Genomic DNA, 17,116 nt, shown 5'->3' on the forward strand with positions numbered 1-17,116 from the left:
TTGTCCTCGCAGCCTAGCTTTCTTGTCATTGTCATTAAAGATATGATGCTTACTTGTAGGTGTATGCAAACTAGTCGTTCCTGAAGCAACACTTAACACTCTTATAAACTGGCACAAAGAGGCTTTACACTTGCAATTCCTTAGCCGAATAACTTTCTTCTTCTTGATTCTAACTTGAGGGCACAAGACAACCGCCCACAACAACAGTTCCATTCTCCGGCTTCCGGACGCCATCACAGCGAGCCGTCACACATATGATGCATTATTTACATTAAGGCATACATCGAGTAGTTAGCTCAGCTTGTATGGCGTCAATCGGGTCCGCGCCGGGCGCGGACCCCTTGCGACCGTCCGCAAATGCAGCAGCTAAGAAGTAAGCGTTGTGGCGTTGCTATGATGGGGAACGGGGGTGGCCCGCTGCAGCCACCGACGCCGAGCCGCGGGAGCCTGACGGGGGTTCTCCAGCTGAGGCCGTGTCGCGGCCGTGCCCGCCCGTGTTTGATGCCGGCTGTGGTAACTTTGTATGGAACGTGCCCATTGGTACAGATGCCTGGAGGACCTGTACGAGAAGCTGGAGGCAACGGTAAAGAAGCGGCTACGCATCAAGCTGGGCGGCGTGCAAACCGTGGACTGGGTGCGTGGTGCAGGAGTGGCGGGGGGTGGCGTGCTGTCTGTACTGACCGCACCGGCCGTCGGCAGCGGCTGGGACCCAGGGGGATGCAGTCATCTCACCTACATGTACTTCAGGGCCCTGGCCAGGACCAACCATCGCGCCTTTACTAACCCGTTGCGCATCCGTAATGTATCGGTATGCGCAGAGCAAGCTGTCGGTAGCGCTGAACTCGGCGCAGCCCAAGCCCAAGCCGCCCATCCTGCCCAGCAGCCGGACATGGCGCACAGACTTGGCGGTGGAGATGAAGCCGGAGATTGTGAGTAGCCGTCAGGCCTGGCGGCTTCGCATGTTGGAAGCCTTAGGGGCGGGCTTCCAGCGTGTGTATGCCGTGTCTTCTACGCCTTGGTCCCATACAACTCAAACTCGCGGTGCCACCGTATGTTCCATTGCTTTACAAACCCACAGAAGCAGCAACTGCGCGAGGTCTTCATCAAATACTGCGGCTGGGGCGACAAACAAAATTTCATGTTCATCAGCCGTTCGCAGTTCATTCGCTTTGCGCGTGACATGGGCATGTGCAACGAGGAGATTGACGCGCTGGGGCTGTCGGGCCTGTTCGACAAGGTGCGCCCCAGGGGTGCCGGGAGGTGATGACACCTGCTGGGTGGCAGTGGCTGCAGTGGGTGTGCTTACAACGGGCTTTTGTTAGCAGGGCCTACAGAGTTGCCGGAAAGGGCACTAGGGCAGGTCGGGGAAGGTTGCGCTTGGCCAACGTGTTGCGATACCTTTTAGCTGACACCCTGCGGCTGCCCACACACCCAGATTCTGCTGGGCTCACTGGATCCGGGCGCCGCCTCGCGTCTGGCCATGTCGGACTTCGTGCTGGCGGTGACGGGTCTGGGCACCAAGCTGTGCCCCTCGCCCACCGTGCAGGAGTCTTTTGAGACAGTGGTGAGTGAGGGGGCAGTACAACACAGCGACGGCACACAGGCGCCGCAGCTACCTAAGCCAGCGTGTTACCAGCGTGCAGTCCCCATATCGCAGGCCTCAACGACAATGGCCATATCTTCCCACATACTCATGTTCGCCTCCGCCCCTGCTTCCCGCACTACTTCCACCGCAGGTGACACGCTACGTGCTGCCGCGCCTGGGCCAGGCGCTGCCAGAGCCCGACCCCATCGACTCGGCGTTGCTGCACCTGGACGTGATGGGCACACTGGAGCGGCTGCGACCCAAGCTGGTGGTGCTGTGGGAGACGTACATGCAGCAGCAGCACCACTCGGGCACCGGCTCGGGGCACGATTCGCCCACGGCCGGCAACTCCTCGGGCGGCGGCGAGTACCGGGTGAGGAACGGGGCCTCAGTGGCGTGCCTGGACTGCTGTTGGACTCCGGCTGTGTGAGGGTCGTTTGGTGGAATGGAGTTTTAAAGTACCTCTAGACGAGCATAGGCAGGGCAAGTGTATCCGGCGGGACTGCCTTCAAGATACCTTGCATACGGGTTACGGTGTGTATGGTACATGCATTGCGGCGCGTGGTTCGGTAGCGTCTCTTTCTCGTGCGCCGTGCTCACCGGCCCCATATCCCGACTGCCTCAAGCAGATGTCGCTTAGCACCTTCCTGCGCTTCGCCGTGGACTTCGAGATAACAGTGGTGCTGCTGAGTAAGGTGCAGCTGATCCACTCCTTCAAGAGGTCCAAGTTCGGAGCGCACGACGAGCCTATTGACTCCAATCCACACACCCGCATCAAGCTTAACTTCCAAGGTACGGTGCCTTGGCCTCGCATTGCACTCGGCCCCTCCTCACCGCCCTCCCTAGTCTGCACAGCCATGCTCAACATGCGCTTCACCCTGGCACTGGCTGATGCTAACCCTGCCGCTGAGCGCCTGCACTCACTGACAAGCACACGCACGGTGTCGCCCCTCTCCTTTGTGCTTTCCTAACAATCCTTTGTATACACGCCGTAACACAACTACACAGAGTGGCTGGACTGCCTGGCGCGCTGCGCCATGCTGGCGTACGACTACAAGCCGCCGCCGGTGATTGTGCCCACGCTGGACTTCAAGGCCTGCTATCACACCAACGCCAAACAGATGTGGCTGGCGGAGGCGGTGGCGGGCCACCACACGGGCCGCGGCGGGCTGGTGGGCGACGACGACGAGCTGGATGAGGCCAGCGAGCTGGAGATGCCGGCGGCGGTGGACTATGCGCTGGGCAACGAGGACCGGCCACACTACGACGAGGTGTGCACTGTTGGCAGGAATGGAGGAGGGAAGGCTTAGAAGGGGTGGGGATGGAGTCCGGGCTTGTGCCTACAGCAGCAGCGGGACGCAGCGTAGCGATACCTGGTTGGGCTTACCCTGTGCACGCTACCCTCTCGCTGCTCCTCATCCACGCTACAGGTCATGAGCCACGCGCCCAGCATCCGCATCACACGCAGTGCTGGTCCTGGCGCGGGCCCTGGCCCGCACTCCCCGGGCGCGGCTTCCGTGTATGGCCGCGACCGGCTGATCTCGCGTGCCGTCAGCATTGCGCAGGGCCGCACCCGCACGCAGGAGCCGGGCGGCGCCGAGGCCATGCTCATCCACCCCGAGCCCAGCACCATGCAGCAGGACCCCAACAAGCCCGTGCACTTGCAAAACTTCACATGCGACTGGGTGGGCAAGCCCGGCCTCACGCTCAGCGAGACGGGTCGACTGCGGCAGCGGTCTTCCGACCCCTTCATCGCGGCTGGCATCTACCACACGCAGGTGAGCGAGAGCAAGTCGTAATTTTATATTCTCACGGCTTTGCCACAGACGTAGGGCCAGGCCCGCATGAGACGTGGCTTGAGCCGGTGTGGGCCTCATGCGCTGTGCTGCTGCCCATGCCTTGTGCCGCACAGGTGGGTGTGGACCCCGCCTACGCTGCGCGCGCGGCGGAGATGGAGGCTGCCCGGCTGGTGCGCGAGCAGCACGTGGAGGCGCTCAAGCTGCACTACCAGGCGGAGCGGCGGCAGGAGATACGCGACACCACCAAGGCCGCGGCGGCGCGGCGGCAGGACCTGGAGCTGACGTCGGGCCAGGCGCTGGCGCGAGTGATGGGCTCGTTGGGCGCCAGCAGCAGCATCAGTGGAGGTGGCAGGGCACGGTCAGGGCGGCGGTCCGTCTCGCCCCAGGAGCAGGACGCAACGGCTGCGGCGGACGGCGTTGCGGCGATGACCGGCGCGGTAGGGCGGCGGCAAGGCTCGGGTGGCGGGCGGAGAAGCGTGCCGCCGCAAAGCATGCGGTCAGGGTCAGCGCCCAGGCTGAGCGGCGCCCTGGGGTCAGGGGGCGGCGCTGGCACGGTGGACGGGGGAGGGGCTGGAGGCGGCACGATCGTGCCTGGGCTGGAGGCGGTGATGGCGCGTACGGGCGGCAGGTCGGCGCTGCATGCGGCAACCACGGGCAGTGTCAGCCCGGCCAAGCACAGCCGGACTCTGCTGCAGGAGCTGCAACAGGCGCTGGACGTGGAAAGCAAGCTTCCGCAGCACGCTACGACGATAGCGGGGCACGGGCAAATCCGCTTCGGGTGACTGGTCATGCGCGGCTGTTTGCTGTGGATTTAGGTTTGCAGGTGTCTGGTCACGGTGTCTGCCATTGAGGCTGGAGAGCAGGCTCGCTGTGTGTTAAACGAGGCGAATCCCATCTAGGTTAGGACACGGAGCATAACTCTCTCTTGCGGTATTAGATGCTCGCAGCCGTTGTAAGCAACTGCCATCTGCGCACAAACTGTCTCTGCCCGACGTGTCTGCAGGAACCCCACATATCTATTGGAACTACCTTGGTTGTATCACTCCTAACTCTACCTTGCGGTCGTGCCAGCAGTCACCACAGCCTGTTTCGCAGCTTCGCACGCTGACAACCGTCAGGCGTGTATCCGCACGTAAAAAATAAAGTAACCTGCGCTTCCATGTCAAACTACCTGCCCCTGCTGTGGAACACGCTAGCCCTACCTCGTGCCCTCGTGCTCTACACGGTTGGATGCCCCGCGCCCCCTCTCCCCAGCCCGCTCTTTGCGTCCGCCTCCTCCTGATATCCGCTTGCTAGATGCCGCCTTGCCTGTCCCTCTGAGCTGTGCGTCTGCTGCAGCCTCCGCGTGCACCTTGTTGGAACGGTGTGGCGCTGCGTCCTCAAGCTCCGCGGCCGCCATAACAGACTCATCACGAACGCCCACCGGGCTCACGCTGGAAGCCTCACTATCCTCTAGCTGCAGGCCCGGGCTCGTTGGGTCCATCTCCAGCAGTCTCCCGTGCCCCCCAGCATGCCGCTTGGCCTGGTGCGTCCCGTTGCCCCTGGCCGCGGATGCCATCTGCGCCAGCTGAAGTTCGTGCAGCTTATCCAACATCAGATTGCTCTGGGCATTCGCAATACCCTGCATGATGCGCGAAAAGCAGAGCGTGCATGTTGTGAAGGCTGGGTTCCTGCCTGACTCGAGTTTGCGCGGGCGGCATGCGAGGTGCTCGCTAAGGCCTCGCTCAAACCAACCCGCCAGCGCCCAGCCCCCCAAGGCGAATCACTGATATTGACGTGGATACTACTCGTTCCTTACCTCGTAATATCCCCAAGTGTAGCTAATGCAGCCGACGGTCGTCAGTAGCAGGAGCACGATGACTGTCCGCGCGCAACCATCCTGCTCAACGAAGTTGCTAAGGCAGCCGCCCTGGACGCTACTGAACATGGTGGAGAAGAGGGGTGGCCAATTGCCACAACAGCTGGTCCGCGCTCGCCGTTGCAGGCGTCTTCTGGTTACGGAACTGCGAGACCAATCTACATGTGACGATAGTAAAGATTGCTGTGGTGATGGGCTCTGGGCTAACGTCGTCGCTTCTAGTCTGGAGTCACGATCAAGCGAGGTTCAGACTTCAAAGATATGAGGAGATAGTGAAAGACAAGGATGGCACATAGAAATTCAGTACGGAGAGGAGAAGGAAGAAGTGTAGCCGTGACAAGAGGCATTCAGCGCCTTTCTCTCGGATGAGCGCCCGATCGCACGCACCCGCACGCGCCGACACAGTGAAGTCGTCGACAGCCTGCAACTTTGCCCCACACCGCTGCACGGCCAACACCAACACGCTCTATACATTTAGCAATGCTGCCGTGTCCTCTATAGTGCCCTTACCGTACCTGAACCCGGCATCAACCCGCCGTACCACCTACCAGCCTGACATGCCAGGTTGCCGCAACCCGGGCACCCCTGCCCCACCACACCTAGCTGTCTGGGTCTTGCTCTGACCTGGGCTCGACAAAGGGGCCACCTTGGCATACAATTCTCTCAAGGAAATATCAAGACCGCCCTCAATCCCTCATACAACCCGTTCCTCGTGCCAGGCGGGTGCCGATCGCAATGCTCTCTGCTACAGCTACCCTTCCAACCTGCCCCTCGCCATGTCCCATCGCACCCTTCTGCCACAGCACCTATCTTCGTAGGGACTGTCGATATACTCGTTGCATCACGCGGATATAGCTTCCTGTATGTCCACACTCAACGGGAAAGCCTTCAATTGAACTGCTGCAACTAAACACGTGTGCAACAGCGTCCTTATGCCACACTCGCGACCCATTGCATCTATTCTCGCCGCCTTGCGCCTGCAGCGCCCGCTTGCACTGCAACGTCCAAGTCCGCGTTCCCTCGGCCGCGGATGCTGGCGCCCTCACCAACAACGCCTTATTCACCGCCGCTGAAATCATCCGCCCTTCCTGCACCAGCGATCTGTTTTGGCCGCCAGCTGGGAGGTGCAGGCAAAGCCATCCTCTCTCAAACGCAGCCCGCCCGCTCTCACAACCCCAACACTTCCCTCTCACGGCCGCTCACGCGTCAGCGCCTGCCGCCTCGCGCCGTGCCCCTCCGCGATGGCGCGCCCCGCTCTCCACCAGCGCCTCCGCCTCCCTGCCCTCTCAGCTCCGCCTGCATCACCTGCATGCCCATCTTCAGCACGGGGTGCCCCTCCGAGTCCAGCGTCAGGTCGCGCCCCAGTGCCGCCCACGCCCGCTCGTAGCAGGTAAAATGCTGCAGCACTGGCATGATGTCACCCATCCCGCCTGGGCAGAACGCCTCGAACACCGGCACGCAGCAGGTATTGAGCTCCTTGGACTCGGTGTTGTCGATGTAGCGCACAGTCGCGTCGCCGCCGGGGAGCGGGTAGCCTAGAGCGGCGCCAATCTGGGCTTCGGTGACAATGGTGGCGGCGGCACGGAAGGCGGCGGGGGCGGGCTTGGGCTTGCGCGGGTTGTAGGGCGGCGCCGGGGCTCCGGTGGCCCAGGCGTCACCCGGTGCGGGTGTCAGGAAGGTGCGCCTGGCGAGGTCGTAGCCAGAATGCCGCGTGTTGGCCACCACCCAGGCGCCCTGGAAGCCGGGATGCACTACGGTGGCAGTGGGAACACCGGAGACGACGCACGTGAACGCTGTGAATCTGAAAGGGCGCTCAGGGAGGCTGGTTGGCGCAGGTAAACGCGGCAGTTGACGAATGGGCCGCAACGAAACTCAAGCATTGTCGATAACCTACCTGGGTTGTCCGTGAGCAGACGGTGCTGTATCTTCTCCACCAGGAACCCGTGCCCTTGCAGGTCAAAGTCCCGCGCCACCGGCAGCAGCGCCGCCTCCACCAGCCCCTGGGTGTACGGCAACGACACGCCGTGCGCCAGCAGCGCGCATGGCTTCACGCCCAGCAGTACGAACGCCAGGCTGCCGTACAGGCGCATATGGTGCTTGTCGGAATCGAAACTGGCGGGGTCGCCATCGCCTAGGAGCGTCTTGAGGGGCAGCGGCAGTGACGCCATGTACTCTAGCTCCAGGCGTTTGAACTTCTCGATGGCTGGCCGCACCCAGTCCGGCAGCGTCGGCGCGGGCGGCATAGCCGCCGTGGCGGCGTTGGACATGGCTGAGCCGCCAGGAGCCACATACGGGGGAGAGGGGAAGGGGGCGAGGCATATATGAGCTAGTCGCAAACACGTGTCAAAGAGGCCAAGTGCCTCTCAAGACGGGTGGTGGGTCAGGGGCGACAGGCGATGGGCGACGGGGGCGTGAGGTCGCCGGGCGAGCGTGTGTGCATGTTATTGTTTATCAATGCAATGTTTGCATGCCATCAGAAAAAGCAGGACCGCGCTGTCGAGCACCGTCGGTCGCCGAACGGAACTGGGACCGGTCCGCCCAGACCTTCGCATGGATGCCCCAACCATGCGGCTCACCTCAGAGTGTTGATTGGATGTACAGAACTGCTCGAAAGTGGCGCCCTAGCAAGCCTCGCTGATCACAGACGACGTCGATTGAGACAACCGAAAGTGCGAACTGGCTCTTGCTGAGGTCGCGCGAGGAGTGATGTCCTGATTGTTCATTGTCGGTGTTTGTGTTTTACATTGGCAAGCCTCGAGTCTCAGTTGTTCTTGATGACGCCCCATCCCCCACGGCTTCCATCCCTGCACCCTTGCCTGCACCTGGTGCCAAAATTGCCACTGCTTCCCCATGCAGCTCGCCGTGCCGCCGCACTCCACCACGACGATCAGGCGCCTGCCCATGCCCCGCCTACGTATCTGATATCTCCTGTGCTGCGTCCTGCTGCATCTCACACGCCTCCAGAGCCGCGGCATAATCGGCCCGGCTGAAGTAGCGGTTGAGCAGGTTGGCCAATGCCTTGCCGCTGCCCACCTCGTCAATACCCAGCGCGCGACAGAAGCGCCCGCGCCGCAGCCCCGGGCCCGCAACCTGTGGAGCGCATCAGGCGCAGCGTAACGCGGGCTAAGATAAGAATACGACGAGCACTGCAGTCCCGGGCTGCCTTCGAGCAGGAGAGTTCGGTAGACCCCGCCCCGTGACCCCGCCCCCACCTTGGTTTTGTCATTCCACACGCCTATCAGCCCGTCCGCCTGGAGCCCTTCCGCGGTGAACTCCGTCCGCCCCGGCCCAAAGCCCGGCCGCGCGCGCCGCAGGCAGGTGCGGATGGTGTCGGGCGCAGCATGCTCCACACCGACATTGCCAGCCTCATGCCGCCTGGGGGTTGGGGGCAACGTTGAAGCGGGCGGGTAGGTCATGGCCCAAAGAGCTGCATGCCAGTTGCCGAGCACCACGCCGTGCGCAAATGCAATACCAGACTGCGCTGTGGCCAACGCAGCTGGCAGTCACGAAGCCTTACCTGCTCTCTGCTTCACTGGTCGCCAGCTCCACACGCAAGAATGCGTGCCTCACAGTTACCCCCGCGGACGCGATAGCTGCAGGTGCCGCCGTTGCAGTCACCGCCGCAGTCTCCTGCTTAGCCTCCTGCTTCACCTCCGCAGCAGGTGCCGCAGCCGCGGCCGGCTTCAGCAGCCTGCGCGCGCCGGGGCGCAGCACCGCCGCCTGCCCCGCGCCGCCCACCACCGGCCCACTCGTTGCTGCCGCTGCTCCTACCACGCCCCCCGCGCCCTTTCCACCGCCCGCCCCCGCCTCCGCCTTCGCCTTGGCCTTTGCAGCTGCCTTCTCCGCCTGCTCCGCCACCACCCGCAGCTCGTCCTCTAGTAGGGTGCGGTAGGTGCGGCCCTGCCAGTCGGGGTCGGTGAACACCACCAGCTGACGTGGCAGCACCCCGGCGCCCGCCAGCTGGCCAAGGTAGCGCAGCTCGGGCCGCATGGCGTCCGCCAGCACGCCGCCGCCGCCCATCACATACACCTGCAGCAGTGCGAGGGGTAGGAGAGGAGCGGGAGTGGAGCCGGGATGAGAAAAGGGAGGGGGTTGGCACGGCAAGGTGTGGGGTGTTGCGCTAAAGAGCGCTGGTGCTAGTGTGGTGCGGCAAGACGTGTGCAGGTGTGCGGCACAAACCGCGGTAGGACAAAGTGATATGGCTACATGGCCCGGAGGTTTCAGCTTACAGGCATGACACAAGTTCAGGGTGCCACTAATCAACCGTGTGCGCGTTCAGCCAGTCGGACTTGGCCGTGTCGTGGCCACTCACCGGCGCCCGGACCGCCTTGTGCAGCGCTAGGCAGTCATTGAAGCCCTCCACCACCACCAGCGCGTCCAGGGACGGCAGCGACTCGTCACGGGGCGGCGCCATCAGCCGGGACGCCAGGCCTGGGAGTGGGGACAGAGACAGGGGTTAAAAGGGGTTAACTGTTACGAGCACGAGCAAGGAGGGCAGACGGAGCGAATGCCACAGGGATGCGGTGAAAGTGAGGGAGAGTCGCAGGCGGTGGCCGCCTAAGAGCTCGAGTCTTCGGGCACAGGCGGACGCTGACAGTTGCTGGTTTGCTATGCGCATAACACACAATTTGTTATGTACCTTTGAGGTCCACGCCGGGAGGTGGCGGCGGTGCGGATGCCCAGTCCACTTGCAGCCGCGTCGTCCGCCACTTTGGGACAGCCGCGCCCGTGCCAGTCAGTTCGGCACCGGCGGCTGGCCGGCCTGCGTCGCCTGGCCTGCCGCCCGCTGGAGCCTGGTGTCTACTGTGCTTGCGTTGGAGGCTGGAGATGCCAGAGGCTGGGCGGCGGCTTGCGTCACCGCCTTCCCGAGGCGGGGCACGCAGGCCGCTCGTGGCAGGCGCCGCGCTTCTGCCGCTAGAGCCTGCGCTTGCTGGGCGTCCGGTGGCAGGCTGGGCGCCAGGCACGCCCTGTGTCTTCTGAGTACTACGCTGTGGATGGGCCGAGGGTGCTGCTGACTGGGGCCGGGCGGCTTCGCTGCGGGGCCCGGCAGCAGCATGACTCGCTTGACGGTCCGAGAACACCGTCCTCTCCCCAGCACTGCGCTGCCGCCCAGCGACGCTGCGCCCATCCTGGACTTGAGTAGAGCGTTCCGCTGCTGCATTGCAGGCGAGAAGTGGCCGCCGCAGCGCGACAACGCGCGTAGGATTTGTGGTCGCAGCGCATGCCGCCGGCGTACTCGCAAGCTTATGGCTGAATGCCGGTGACAAACTCAATTGTAACATTGGGCTATGGTTATAATGAACGTGAAGCTATTGACATATGAAAGGTTGCACTAGTTTGGAAGGTAAACAGCCGCGCTGCTCGCAGTGGAGACGCAGTTTGTTACAGGGCTCCCGAGCAATACGCACTGTCATTCATTAGGAAGGATAGTATGGAGGAGTAGCAAAGAGGAGGAGGCTGTCGCCGGCATGGGCTGTGCGTGCCCAATCGGCCCCTGCAGTGGCCAACGTGTTGGTGTGCCCCAATGCCCCTGACACGCCTACACTCCACAGCACCAGAGATCCTGAGATAGTACACGCTAGTGCGATCAATCTGCAAGGCACCCGTGACGTGCAGGCTCGCCCCTACTCCTGCTGATAGTTCCAGGACAAGGCTTACATGGAGCCATGGAGGCTGGCCGCGCCTGATTCCATCGCCCCCAACCATGCGGCAAGTCCGCCGCCCTACTTTACACTCTCGTTCACCGCGCCCGGCCACATACCGACACACAGACACACACAGTCACACACGCCGCCGACCACCACAGTGTCCGTCTTGCCAGTGAGCACACCTCGAAGTCCCGTGGCCCCACCGCCCCTTATGTGCAATGCGTGGAAGCCTCCACGTCCCACATTCCTCCCTACCGAGCTCACGCCCAGCCCTTATAACACCCACCCACCTTACCCAGATGCGCGCACATCGCCAACTTCAGTTCAACACCCACGTCCTGTTGCGTGACATGCCAGCCGTAGACTGCCTCCATCTAGGTCACCAGTCCAAGTACGATGCGCGCGGCCCACGGCCGGCTGGCGCCACGCCCCAACTCACACCCACTGTTGAGGCATCAGATAAACACTCTCTATGCCCGCCACAGCCAGAGCCTTGCACGTGTCAAATTCAATGCGTGGCAGCCATCATGAGTCAGTCAGTGTCAGGTCCGTCGTCTCACTGCCCCCATCCACTTGTAAAACACATTGCGGCGCCCATTATGACGTGCCTGTCTCGGCCCATGATGATTGCCACTAGCAGACCATTATGCTACCGCCAGACCTCACAAGCCACCAGAGCGCCGCCGCCCCACAAACATTGCTCCCGCCAAGCCACCTGCCATTCCTCCAATCCCGCCACCACCACCTCCACCTCCACCACGACCGCCCGCGCCCCCGCCGTTTGACAGCGCGCCCGCCTGATGAACGGGGACGCCGGGGAGTCACCTCGTGGGCTTGCGCGCCACCGTCGCCGCTGTCGTGAGCGGTGTTTTCCCCGCGCCCGCCGCCGCGCCCGCCCCCGCCGTCAGCCTGCTGCCTACGCCCATCGCGCTGCCTGACCCCTGCTTGGACAGCGAACTGCTGCTGCCCAGCACGGGAGACGACGCCAACGCCGGCGACGCCCTGGTGGTGATGGCCGGCAGCCGCACGCCCGACTGCCCGCCCGGCCCGCCCATGCCCGGCGTGTTGCTGAGCAGCGGCGAGCTGGGCTTGGTCACGCCTGAGGGCATGGGCGACATGCGCGAGGCCGGCACGCCCGGCTTGCCGGGGCTGTTGAGGTTGGCCGGCACGCTCATGCCGAAGCCGGACTTGGAGCCGGCCGGCCCGGAGGCGCTGCTGGCGGCGGAGGAGATGCGGCTGTTGGGCATGGACGTGCTGCCGCCCACACCCGGGCCACCCACGCCACGCATGCCGCCTAGGGGCCCGCCTGCCAGGCCGCCGCGCCCAGATCCGTCCTCGCTCACGCCCGCCCCCGGCCGCCGTTGCCCTGGCCCCGCGGCGCCGCCGGGCCCGAAGGCGCCGCCGCCGCGGTTGGCCATGCCGGCGCCCGAGTTGCTGGAGCGGTCGTATCCGCCCACTGGCGTGAGCCCCCCCGGCCGCCGCTGCACGCCCGACTTGCCCGCCAGCGGCCCCACGCCTGGCGCCCCCTTGTTCTTGTTGGGGCCCACCTGCAGGATCTCGCCCTTGATCCTGTGTTCGCAGCGCGGTGTACAAGGGCTTCGTAAGCAGGGGCCAAGGCTAGATAGACGTTGACTGGCTCAGCACGGATATCCGACACGAAAGCCTGCATACTTCCAGCCCCCACCCCCCGTAGCGCCTTACGGCTCCACCACCTCTCTGCCTGCCTCGACCACCACTCACTCCTTGAGGTCGTCCGCCGTGAAGGTGAAGTCCAGCTCCTCCTCCTCCTTGCGCCGGTCATCCGCCTCGTTGGAGCCAGAGGCGGGCGCGCCGCCGTACGCCCCGCCGCCGCCCTGCCCGCCCATGCTGCCATTCATGTCCAGCATGCCGCCGCCCGCGCCGCCCATCCGCATTGGCGTCTTCTTGAACTGCTCGTTCGTGGCTCGCGCGTTCTGTGATGTGCACACGTGGGGGTGATCGACCCTTACTGCGCCTTGCTCCCGGTCTGTCTGTTGCCTCTCCTGACTTCCCAGCGCTCATTGCGTGCGACCCTGGGTGCGGTTGGCCCACCTCCACGATGCAAGCCCGGCCTCCACAGCCCGCACAGCCCGCGCACAGCCCGCGCGCAGCCCGCACCTGCGACACGTCGCGGTCGTTGTCTGTCATGATGTTGGACATGGCGCTGTTGAGCCGCTCCAGCAAGTCCACGTCCTCCGGCAGCCGGATGCACTGCTTCAGGCTGGGCAGCAGCCCCGTGGCGGTGAGCCGCACGTTGGGCACGGGGTCGTACAGCAGCTCCAGCACCAGGTCAAAGATGTAGTCCTGAAAGCGGGCAGGAGGAAGCGGTGCGCGGTGGGATACTGCCGCAGCCTCAACTACTTGACAGATGCGGTCATGTTCCCTCGCACCTTGATAAAGCGCGATGAAAAGCGGCGCAGCAGGTATGTGGCCACGTCCACGAACGTCAGCCGCGCCGTAAAGGACTTGCCGCGGCAGAACTCCCGGACGATGCGCAGCAGCACCTCTGCGCGGTGCTTTTCCCGCCGGTTGTAGCGCATGAAGCACACCAGGCCCTCCGCCGCCACCGGCCGCACCGCCGCCGCCGTGTCAGTCAAGTACCGGAACGCGAGCGGCATGAAGTGCTCGTAGATCTGATCGCTTGAGAACACCTGCGGGTGTGCGGCCCATGTGCACTCATGATATGAGGCGTTCTAACGTGCCCTGGTGTTGTGTACCCACGGCGGGGTGTACCTCCGCACACAACACACCCCACACGTCCCGCGCCCTATTGCCCCTCCTGCCCCATATCTTCCGCCGCGCCACCCCATGCACACGCACCTGCGGGAACATGGGGAACGCCGCCGCCAGCTGCTGCTGCAGCCGCCAGTTCCGCTTAGCGCCGCTCTCCAGCTCCAGCAGCGCCTTGGCCAGCTCGCCCATGGCCGCGTCCCGCCGCGCCTCGTCGCGTATGGACCAGTGCGCCAGGGTGGCCGTCAGGCTGGGCAGCAGCACCGCCTGCACCGCCGGCGCCTCGTCGCGCAGTAGCCGACACAGCGGCCGCGTCAGCAGCTGCGCGCAGTCCTTGCCCACCACGCGCGCCACCTCGTGGAATAGCCCCGCTAGCGTTTTCCGGACCTGTGCAGTCGGTTGGTCCCAGTCAGTGTGTTGCTTGATGGCGTATGGCTGCCCCACGTTGCTGCCCACTGCTGCGCATCCCACCTTAGAGCCCCCCGAGCCGATCAACCCGTGCCACCGACGGCACACGCAGCACCATGCAGCGTCGCGCCGCCCGCCCCACCCCACCGCCCCACATCCCGCCCCGCCGCCGCCCCACCTCCACGTCATGGTCTGTGGCTAGGTTGTTTAGTGTGTCCTGGAACTGCTGCGAGAACGCTGCCGCCGCCAGCGCCGTGGCGGCCCGCAGCACCGCCGGCAGCTGGCTGGCGCACAGCTTGCGCAGCTCGGTGTCCGCCTTGGTGGCCAAGTGCTTGTAGCAGGAGAAGAACAGCACCGAGTCATCGTGCTCGAAGTCCACCTTGACCTGTCAGAGTCAGGTACGGACGGGTGCGTCATGGCAGGCCCGGCCCTCGAGTCTCACCCTGTGAGTCTTTGACGTCCCTGGTCCATATTGCTGGAGGCGCGCCATCCAGACTCCGAGCGGGCCGCCCTCCCGCCGGCCGACTCCACTTATCACCACCTCTGAAACAGCCACCGCCTTGTCGCGCGCCCCCAGTCGCCAGCCGCTTTCATGCCCAGCCCTTTCCCCAATCACACGCCTGTAACCCCGCTCCCCAGCCCCTCGCCTCCTGGCCGCTCACCACCGTGACCAGCTGCCCGAACACTCGCGCCACGCAGCGCTGCATGGCAATGTCCAGCTCCAGCGGCTGCATGTGGTTGCGCAGGATGGGCATCACCTGCCCCTTGCGCACCTCGGGCGGCACCAGGTCCAGGATGGACGTCAGCGTCGTCAGCGACGCCACACGCGCCTGCGGGCACCACGCCACGTTGCGTCTCCATCAGCCTTCCATGGCCTCCCGCATGCCCTCAAACCAGCCCCCAATCCCATCACCGGCGACCGCCAGCAGCCAATTCGTAGCGCCCCAGCCCCCTCCATCAAATAATCCTCCAGCGTCCCACACCCGCCCGCCACCACACCACCCACCTGCACCTCCTCGTCGTTGAGCAGCTCAAACAGCTCCGGCAGGATGGTCTTGGCCACCACGTCGCGGCCAGCGATGCGCGCAATGGCGCCCAGCTGGTTGCAGGAGGCAATGCGGATATGGTGGTCCACGTCCTGGCACATGCTGAGCGCCTTCTTGAAGAACGATCGCTCAATCTCCTCCCACGTCTGCGGGATGAGCGGAGGAGGGCCGCACGAAGGAGAGGGGGGCTTGGATGTCCCCACGAAAGCCCCATAGTCAACGCAAGCAATGTGTGGCTCACCATCGCCACAGTCTAGCCTGGCGCGTGCTTTCAAAGTCCGCGTAACAAACAGCGACTGGGTCCCACACCGACTCAGCCGCGTCCGGTCGCTCTGTCCCCTGGTGTACAACGCCGCTGTCCTGCAGCCTCAGTAGTTCTGCCCGCCTCTTAGCCATGCTCCGTCGGTCCCGCTGTTCATGCCTCCTTCGCCATGCCGCGGCGCCCTCGCCGCCGCAGAACCCCATCCCGTCCCAGCCCAGCCCCATCACACACCACGCACCAGCCGCGGCGCCAACGCTCCGAGGATCCGCACGCAGATGGTTTTTGAGCCCACGACTCCCTCCACGTCGCCTTTGGACAGCGCCAGCGACAGCACCTCCGTCTTCAGAACTTCCTTGTCCAGCAGCGGGATCAGCTCAAACAGCGTGTTCAGCCATGCGTCCGTCTCCTGTGTTGCAGTGCACCGTACATGGTATGCAAGTGATTTGGCAGGTGCAGGCTAAGGTTGTGTCTGTGTGTGCCATGACCATAGCACGGCGCCCTTTGCCCACGTCATGCGCAGGACAACGCTCCACATTCCCACCTCCCCGCAAAGCTGCGGGCCCCAAACAAGGGATCCACTCCCGGACGCCCGCGCACCTCCTCCGACTTTTCCCGGTTGATGTTTCGCGTCACGGTCGGCAGGATGCAGACCTGTAGGTCCACCGGCGAGAGCAACCGCTCCCGCGCTATCGTCGCAAACGCCTCCGCCGTCGCGATCTGGCAGTAGCATTATGCGCAGGCAGGGTGCGGCAAATCAAGCGGGCTCAAGTTCTTTGCTACTAGAAAGCCATGCTGCGGTGGGTTTGCACGCACGTCGACAACAAACCTTATGTCTACCTGCATACCCCTTACCGCCGCGGATAGGTTATGGACCAACCGCATCATGTCCGTGCCCACCTGAGCATCGGAGTCCAGTCGGTTTAGCGCCGCTTTAAGGGGCTGAGAGATGGCATCAAACGCTGGTCGCCCTCTCCCCTTCAGTACGGTTGGCAAGCTGCAGCGCAGAACGCCAGACACCAACGATGGCATACTTGGGCGGAGGGGGCATGCGCGAGCGGTCGTGGCGACACGAACGCCGGTCGCCCTCCCCCTTTGAGTCGGTGCGGCTTCCCCATCACTTCCTCTTCGTACCAGGCAACACAGCGCGCCGCTGCCATAGTGGGGTCCCCTGGCGTCCGTCCCCGCGGACTTACTTGGCAATGGCATGCCGCTGCTGTATAAGCTGACCACCATTCAGGTATAAGACCGTTCGCTCCACATCGCTCAGGTGTTCATCGACCTGCGCGAACAGTGAGTCAGTGAAAACCTGCAGGCTTGGACACACGGAAATGGTTTCCGGCCTCAGTGCTTCACCGGCGCACCGTAAATTTTGCAATCTCCTCTTCTGCTTTGAGCACGCTGGGGACCTCCTTGCCGCCCTCGTCGTTTGGGAGGGACAGCGGCAGCCCCCAGTCCAGCTCGCCCCACTTCATTCTGAAGCGCTTCTTAACGCTTTCTTGTTCGTGGAGTGCTCATTGTTAGAGGCAGTCGTCTAACTTGGTGTGAACAGCGTTCTGGTCTCTGGACCGTCTTAAAAATCTTTCAAAGCCTAGTCGTGTGAGGCATGCAGGTAATAGAATGGACTAAATATAACGGTAGAAAACTCGTCTAAGGACAAAAGACCCCCAGGTTTGACACCCAAAAGTGCGGTCGGCATGGGCGGGGGCCAGTGGTCGGAGACCTCTTGAAGGCGTGTTTCGACTCGCGCCCCAAACCGCGCTAT

At 63.7% G+C, this 17,116-nt stretch overlaps 5 protein-coding genes across 5 annotated transcripts; 1 reads left to right on the forward strand and 4 right to left on the reverse strand.

Annotated features, from left to right (window-relative positions):
* Window positions 1–33: 33 nt before the first annotated feature.
* CHLRE_12g497200v5 (uncharacterized protein) lies at window positions 34–4,285 on the forward strand. Its single transcript, XM_001702313.2, has 10 exons — window positions 34–373; window positions 547–634; window positions 819–929; window positions 1,079–1,237; window positions 1,436–1,564; window positions 1,737–1,958; window positions 2,215–2,377; window positions 2,594–2,856; window positions 3,016–3,363; window positions 3,498–4,285. Exons 1-10 carry the CDS (start codon window positions 306–308, stop codon window positions 4,164–4,166), a joined length of 2,220 nt encoding a protein of 739 aa, XP_001702365.1. The 5' UTR covers window positions 34–305; the 3' UTR covers window positions 4,167–4,285.
* An 18-nt stretch (window positions 4,286–4,303) lies between these two features.
* Window positions 4,304–5,534, reverse strand: CHLRE_12g497150v5 (uncharacterized protein). Its single transcript, XM_043068022.1, has 2 exons — window positions 5,183–5,534; window positions 4,304–5,005 (listed from the first exon to the last, which is right to left on the reverse strand). The coding sequence occupies exons 1-2, from the start codon at window positions 5,309–5,311 to the stop codon at window positions 4,583–4,585; spliced, it is 552 nt and encodes a 183-aa protein (XP_042918343.1). The 5' UTR covers window positions 5,312–5,534; the 3' UTR covers window positions 4,304–4,582.
* A 53-nt stretch (window positions 5,535–5,587) lies between these two features.
* On the reverse strand, window positions 5,588–7,923 carry CHLRE_12g497100v5 (uncharacterized protein). The gene is made up of 3 exons (XM_001702338.2): window positions 7,819–7,923; window positions 7,137–7,511; window positions 5,588–6,993 (listed from the first exon to the last, which is right to left on the reverse strand). The coding sequence occupies exons 2-3, from the start codon at window positions 7,507–7,509 to the stop codon at window positions 6,449–6,451; spliced, it is 918 nt and encodes a 305-aa protein (XP_001702390.2). The 5' UTR covers window positions 7,510–7,511; window positions 7,819–7,923; the 3' UTR covers window positions 5,588–6,448.
* A 46-nt stretch (window positions 7,924–7,969) lies between these two features.
* Window positions 7,970–10,646, reverse strand: CHLRE_12g497101v5 (uncharacterized protein). Its single transcript, XM_001702339.2, has 5 exons — window positions 9,882–10,646; window positions 9,555–9,673; window positions 8,760–9,271; window positions 8,455–8,617; window positions 7,970–8,332 (listed from the first exon to the last, which is right to left on the reverse strand). Exons 1-5 carry the CDS (start codon window positions 10,522–10,524, stop codon window positions 8,153–8,155), a joined length of 1,617 nt encoding a protein of 538 aa, XP_001702391.2. The 5' UTR covers window positions 10,525–10,646; the 3' UTR covers window positions 7,970–8,152.
* A 238-nt stretch (window positions 10,647–10,884) lies between these two features.
* CHLRE_12g497000v5 (uncharacterized protein) lies at window positions 10,885–16,993 on the reverse strand. Its single transcript, XM_043068021.1, has 13 exons — window positions 16,716–16,993; window positions 16,548–16,633; window positions 16,252–16,348; window positions 15,952–16,071; window positions 15,593–15,760; window positions 15,053–15,238; window positions 14,709–14,876; window positions 14,225–14,431; window positions 13,729–14,025; window positions 13,299–13,559; window positions 13,027–13,212; window positions 12,631–12,842; window positions 10,885–12,459 (listed from the first exon to the last, which is right to left on the reverse strand). Exons 1-13 carry the CDS (start codon window positions 16,824–16,826, stop codon window positions 11,712–11,714), a joined length of 2,847 nt encoding a protein of 948 aa, XP_042918344.1. The 5' UTR covers window positions 16,827–16,993; the 3' UTR covers window positions 10,885–11,711.
* Window positions 16,994–17,116: the final 123 nt, after the last annotated feature.

Source organism: Chlamydomonas reinhardtii, chromosome 12, assembly GCF_000002595.2.
Source record: "Chlamydomonas reinhardtii strain CC-503 cw92 mt+ chromosome 12, whole genome shotgun sequence".
NCBI lineage: Eukaryota > Viridiplantae > Chlorophyta > Chlorophyceae > Chlamydomonadales > Chlamydomonadaceae > Chlamydomonas > Chlamydomonas reinhardtii.